Source organism: Salvelinus sp. IW2-2015, linkage group LG35, assembly GCF_002910315.2.
Source record: "Salvelinus sp. IW2-2015 linkage group LG35, ASM291031v2, whole genome shotgun sequence".
In the NCBI taxonomy this organism is placed as follows: domain Eukaryota; kingdom Metazoa; phylum Chordata; class Actinopteri; order Salmoniformes; family Salmonidae; genus Salvelinus; species Salvelinus sp. IW2-2015.
Window position 1 is genome coordinate 10,543,116 of NC_036874.1, and position 6,617 is coordinate 10,549,732.

The 6,617-nt window shown below is 40.0% G+C and overlaps 1 protein-coding gene and 1 long non-coding RNA gene across 4 annotated transcripts in view; one reads left to right on the top strand and one right to left on the bottom strand.

Annotated features, from left to right (window-relative positions):
- Nucleotides 1-152, bottom strand: part of LOC139023718 (uncharacterized) — a 1,259-nt gene extending 1,107 nt beyond the window's left edge. Inside the window, exons 1-2 of one of the 3 annotated variants that reach the window (XR_011474857.1) lie at nt 103-147; nt 5-64 (exon numbers count right to left, since the gene is read on the bottom strand). This is a non-coding gene — a long non-coding RNA (uncharacterized lncRNA). Of the gene's footprint in view, nt 1-2; nt 65-102 lie in introns of all 3 variants that reach the window. The other 2 variants (XR_011474858.1, XR_011474856.1) reach the window with 2 other exon arrangements.
- A 2,624-nt stretch (nt 153-2,776) lies between these two features.
- On the top strand, nt 2,777-5,669 carry tmem258 (transmembrane protein 258). Its single transcript, XM_023979803.1, is given in 4 exon segments — nt 2,777-2,882; nt 4,647-4,756; nt 5,140-5,269; nt 5,515-5,669. Coding segments are annotated over 3 exon segments (240 nt in total). The 5' UTR covers nt 2,777-2,879; the 3' UTR covers nt 5,267-5,269; nt 5,515-5,669.
- The last annotated feature ends 948 nt before the right edge of the window (nt 5,670-6,617 follow it).

The following is a 6,617-nucleotide window of genomic DNA, read 5'->3' on the forward strand; positions in this document are numbered from 1 at the left end:
ACACTGTATAATCTGGAACACTGTATATACACTGTATAATCTGGAACACTGTATATACACTGTACTGGAACCATAGAGTTAGAATGATTCTAATTATATGACTGGATGGAACACTGTATACACACTGRATAATCTGGAACACTGTATGATCTCAGCAGCTGATAACTGCATCCATTGTTCAGGTCCAACCCTGACTATATGTTTGAACAACAATGAAAATACTTTTTACGCTGTAACTTGCCCACTGGAATCTTAATACACTGTAACTCACTCACAGGACCACTAGCAAATACTACATTTGTGTTTAAGACAAAGTACTTTCTTAGCTACATGTATGTTAACTTTATATCCTTGAATTGTAGAAGATTGGCGATTCCTTTCTGCTCTCGATGATGATGTTGATAACCCACACAAATATCAACATCTGACTGATGTTTTTTAAACCGCTGGTGCCTTATCCTTCTCGACAAGGAGGTCGGCTTATCTTTCTCTACAAGGAGGTCGGCCTATCTGGAGACAGAAGCGGCTCATGGACTTGATTGAATGCTGACTGATTGAATGCTGTTCACGTTTGAGTCACAGAGTGTTTAAATCCTATTTATTTAAACTACCAAAGGTGGCCATTTTGTGCAACTGAAGGAGAAAAAGGTTTGGCCAGAAGCCCCGCTAGCAGCCTACTGAAAGAGTCACGGATTTATACACTTGGCACATTGTATTATTCTAGCCTTTCTATTCATTGCTCTGAATCTGTGTAACGCTTTTTGTCTTCCCCTCCCTGACGGGAAACATCACCCTTTCCCTTAAGCCATGTTTATAACTATAAATCTCCTTTGGAAAACACACCTCTTCACATGTACCATGTTATTAGCCTATACTTTTTGTAGTGATATCTTTTCCTTACTCACTGACCACTGTCCTGTTGGATATACTATTGACTATATTCCTCATATGTCATGCAATACAGTATTTAGTATATACATGTATTAGTACGTGATGAAGGACCCTTTGGATATTGGTATCTGAATGTCACAAGTTAACAAAATATGTATTCCCATCTCACGGGCATTCAGAATGCACCATCTCTCCAATACAGAGACCTGGGCCCGTATTCAGAAATCACCTTAGGAGTACTGATCTAGGATCAGGCCTTAGGGTAGGAGTACTGATCTAGGATCAGGCCTTAGGGTAGGAGTACTGATCTAGGATCAGGTCTTATGGTAGAAGTACTGATCTAGGATCAGGCCTTAGGGTGGGAGTACTGATCTAGGATCAGGCCTTAGAGGAGGAGTACTGATCTAGGATCAGGCCTTAGAGGAGGAGTGCTAATCTAGGATCAGATTCCCATTGTCCATGTCCAAAAGAAATATCCTTGATCACAAATGCAGGCCCCTGGTGGGTTGAAACAGTTGTATTGACACAATGTCCCTCTAACCAGGTGTGTTAAATCTTACCTGACCTGTCATAAGAAATCTAAATTAAAAAACAAATAATCAAATGAATATACTTAATTGAAGATGACACAATATAAAATATATAGTATTATACTGTATTACCAATATGATTTTGTCATACATGAGTACAGTGTACTGTTTTAGCTTATTTAAAATGCACCAGCCAGCCTTTATAGTGACACCAGCATAGTACTTGTAGTTTAGCACTGTATATATGAACTGCTTAATGCTCTGATGGTGGTTCCAACTGGTTCAAACTAGTTCCAACTGGTTCCAACTGGTTCCAACTGGTTCAAACTAGTTCCAACTGGTTCAAACTAGTTCCAACTGGTTCCAACTGGTTCCAACTGGTTCCAACTGGTTTAAAATGGTATAGAAACTCATTACATGTTACTGTGTAGCTTCATTTTGTAACAATCTATGCTCCTTTTTTTATGTTATTTCTGTATTATCACTATCATTTTTACTCTTTATTACTGTATCATGTATGTTGTATCATTAATATGTAAATGTTGTTTTATGAAATTCTATGCCAATCAAAATCACTATTCTCCTTTTACCTGTTTCACTGAGAAAGAAAACACATGGGTGTGCGCACACACACACACACCCACATTACACCACACACACACCACCACACAACACACACACACACACACACACACACACACACACACACACACACACACACACACACACACCACACACACACACACACACACGGACTTTCTAATTAAAACTTTACAATGAAACGATCAAATCACTGATTTTGAAATACATTTATCTTCTTATCTAATTCTTATGGCTTAAAGCCCTTCAGAACACTAAAATACTTGATGAACATTGAATCACTTTGTAAGCATTTCCTGCCCTCCTTCATTCACCTCTATACTAGTCCTGTTCCTGCTTTAAAAGTTCTCCCTATAAATCTGTGCTTTTTAGTCGAACCTCTTACTTTGTTTTTAATACATGATCATGGCATTTATTTTTKAGTCTTTGCTGTTTTCGTCTCTTTTTTTGTTTGTTTTGAAGAGCTTGTTGTCATAATATGAATGCATGCAGTAAATAAAATATTGATTGAAAACAAAATGTGTTTTGGTTGGTGGAGAGCGAGAGAGAGAGAGCCCTAAACAGCATATCACAGCCAGGAACATAGTTATTTTATCGATTCATTTTAAGATTAGCACAATTTCATGTAAAATAATCTGTTAAATTATTTTGTGCTAATCTTAAAATTAATCTAATGTAAAAATCTCTGTTTCGGAATAAAACATGGAATAAATAAACTCAGGATTCCGCATGAAACTGTTTCTCCAGCCCGCTAGGTGGCGGCCAAGTATTTTTACGCTGGCTTGAGAACGTCGGGAGAACTGACGTGGCTCTTATCTAGTATTGAGATTCTGCAGTAGGAACAAGAAACTCAACAAAATGGTAAGTGATTTGTAGCTAATGCACAATTTTATAAGAATAACTTGATCATGAAATGCGACTTATAGCTATAGATCTGTCTAAATCCTAACATATGTATTCAAATGGTTGTTGTAGCTAGGCATTTCCGTGTTGTAATGGCTAGCTTGCTAGCCAACATTAGCTAACTAGCCCAATATTGGACTAAAGGAGCCTAAATTCACGTTACTCRTTATTCCAAGGATTTGTGTTACATGTTCTGCTTATTAAAATACAAATTGACTCTGGAAACCAAAACAGCCAAATACTGAAATTAAGTGGAAATCTCAATTGCAATACGGTTCTAGAAACACAAATCCCTGTTCAGGTCACAAACGTTAAATATCAATKAATCAAATGTATTTATATAGCCCTTCTTACATCAGCTGATATCTCAAAGTGCTGTACAGAAACCCAGCCTAAAACCCCAAACAGCAAGCAATGCAGGTGTAGAAGCACGGTGGCTAGGAAAAACTCCCTAGAAAGGCCAGAACCTAGGAAGAAACCTAMAGAGGAACCAGGCTATGAGGGGTGGCCAGTCCTCTTCTGGCTGTGCCGGGTGGAGATTATAACAGAACATGGCCAAGATGTTCAAATGTTCAGAACAGTTGAAACTGGAGCAGCAGCACGGCCAGGTGGACTGGGGACAACAAGGAGTCATCAGGCCAGGTAGTCCTGAGGCATGGTCCTAGGGCTCAGGTCCTCTGAGGGAAAGAAAGAGAGAATTAGAGAGAGAGCATGCTTAAATTCACACAGGACACCGGATAAGACYCTTACTGTTTTGTTTTAACACAGTTGCAGCATACAGTATTTTTCAGTGACWACYGGTTTGTGGTGTCTGTCTTCCGTTTACACGCAGGTGGTCAGAGAAGCAGATAACTCATTAGCGCAGGTAGTCAGTCAGTCCTCTGTCTTGCGTCTGTTTTCCGTAAACAAGCGCTGTAACATGGAGATATGGCCTTGTGGGAACCCTAACCCTATAAAAAGGTGTGAATTAATTTAACCTTTCGTTTTTGGAAAACTTTTTCTCTCCGATATGAAATATCCGTATGATTCCAAAACCGTACGGCAAGCGATGCTGTTAATGTTCAGACCAAGCCTCCGGGCTGAGTAGGCATTTTTTTCGATGGCTTGTTTAAAAATATTTGTAGGTACATACCGGCCGTGTCGGGAGTAAAGGAAGATGGTTGCTCAGCGAAACTCCATATTTGGTGATAAATGAACGTATTTTGACAACGTTTACAGAGCTGACTTGTCTCGTTAAATAAAAATGGGAGTTTGATTTGGAGTTTTCTGGGCGAGAGGTCTCTAACGCACAGATACTAGTTCAGCTAACGTTATTCATTAACGCTATGTCTGTAGCTAGTGAACTACGTTTCATAGCTACTCATCATTTAATCGAATAGCATAACATGTAGCTATGTTATGATGGGAATACAGTAGTTAGCTATAGTAATATAGCGGAACAATATAGATCAAGCTTAACTAGCTACTGTAGCTAGTAAGCTAACACCCAATACAGCCTCCCACAGACAATGCCAAGTTAAGACCAGAGAACTTCACCTGTTATGATCAAGTCAGTCAATAAGCCGGTTGATCTGTACATWACTCATATTTACCTCGTTAGTAAGRTGAAACCCCATGTTTATTTATAGCAACATACCTGTCCATTTAGAAATGTGGGATATTGTCCCTAACCAGAAGCACACTGAGTGAATCTCTACATTGTCTCCGTTCTTCTTCCCTCAGGAGCTGGAGGCTATGACTCGATACACCAGTCCGGTGAACCCGGCAGTCTTCCCACACCTCACTGTGGTCCTACTGGCTATCGGCATGTTCTTCACTGCGTGGTTCTTTGTGTATCCTTCCATGYTCATCTGTRTTCATAGTGACTTTTTTATTTTTAACCATGAATCAGTGGTCTTCAAACCTGGGGAATGGGGACACTGAACGTGTCGGCTTTTGTTGCAGCCCAGTATTAACACACCAACGTCAACTAATATGCCTTGTGTCTCTCTACGACTTAGGAATGAAGAACAGTGATTGATAACAGGCTGAGATTTGGATAACAGGCTGATAGAAGCGGTTGCTGAGTCTGAATATTCACAGAGATAATATACACGACTGTAGGTGAATGTGTTGACAATAAGTGAGACGATGTATATATATTTTTCCGATAGACTGGATGTAACGGTTGGTCTGTTGTGTACCACTACGATTAGCKCCATAACTCTTCTCCCAGCTACGAGGTYACGTCCACTAAATACACCAGAGACGTGTACAAAGAGCTGCTCATCTCCCTGGTGGCGTCTCTCTTCATGGGCTTCGGYGTYCTGTTTCTGTTACTGTGGGTCGGCATCTARGTCTGACAGGTAAGGAAACAATCAGAGAGACTTATGCTGCATTCATGATGAGTCGGAACCTCGTGAGTTACATTTTATTTTCGTAGAGCTTCCTATTGGTTGATTCGGGATACTTCCCAAGTGGGAAAACTCGGACCTGGTATTTACTCTTTACAATGAGTTTCCAGGTCGGACATTTCTCAATTTCCGTGTTCTGACACTCATTCACCATAGTGTTTCATGTCTATGATCCCTGTGTGTGTGTCCTGTTACAGATTGTTATATTGCCAAATGATACAGAAGAACATTCCAGTGGAACAGAAGGACATCATGAAGTGGGCTCCACCACAGACACAGAAGATGGACTGCACTGACAAGAGGGTGGGGATTGGGGTTGCCTTTCACTAAATAAAGAGACATTTGTACTAAACTGCGTAGTTTCTACTGGTAATGAAAGGAGGCCGCCTGTGTGTTTTGTTTTTAAAGGTCCTTATTACAAATCTGTGTTGATTCCAGGTAGGTATCAAAATGTGGAAACTAAAAGAGATGGAAACCTGCACACTATCTAAAGAGGAATAAATCCCAAACTGAGGCTTATATGCTCAATGCAGAAAAAAGGTAAACAAAACCATTTGGTATCAAGTCATAGGCAGCTTTTTATTAATGCACTTTTACTRGCTGAACTTTTGGGCACTATGATGTCCAAATAAAATGTATTTTGCTTCTGTATTTAAGCCTCCGTTTTGGATTCATACCTAGTCTTTACTGGTGAAATTGTGACAGCATTGGAGTGAGCCAGCCTATTGATGGTTTGGAAGTGACTTCATTAGTCAGAGGACTGCAGTAGAAATAAATCACCACAAGGTGGTGCTAGAGACGTCTSCCAGAGGGCACCACAGTGAATATGAATTGCAATGCCTTGAATCCTTGCACCCTCTCTCCTCGCTTCCTTCTCAAAACCCCATTGGATGAGGTCAAACCTTTGACCTTGTCATGAAATGAGTTTTAAGGATGTGAGGAATCAAGGCAATTCAATTCAGATTGTCCCCAATAAGTCAGTGATTGCAGTYTTATTTTTAAACTTCCGTTTAGTAGTCGTGACAACTACCTAGACACATCTCATTCACAAAGGTGACATGACTGTTCAGGAAAGAATCTGGTGTTTCAAGATCCTCATGCCAACGGCCCTGGCATTGACATGGGAGTAGGAAGTCCAAGAACATATGGAAAATCTGTTAGAATTAAAACTAGTATAAAATCACTATGTGATCCCCGCTGAGATTCAGAATTAGACTGCCTGTGTAGAGCCAGCCATAGAGACTGTATCTAGCACTTTATTTGGAGTGAATGCAGTAAATGTAACTTGAGATACAGCTGA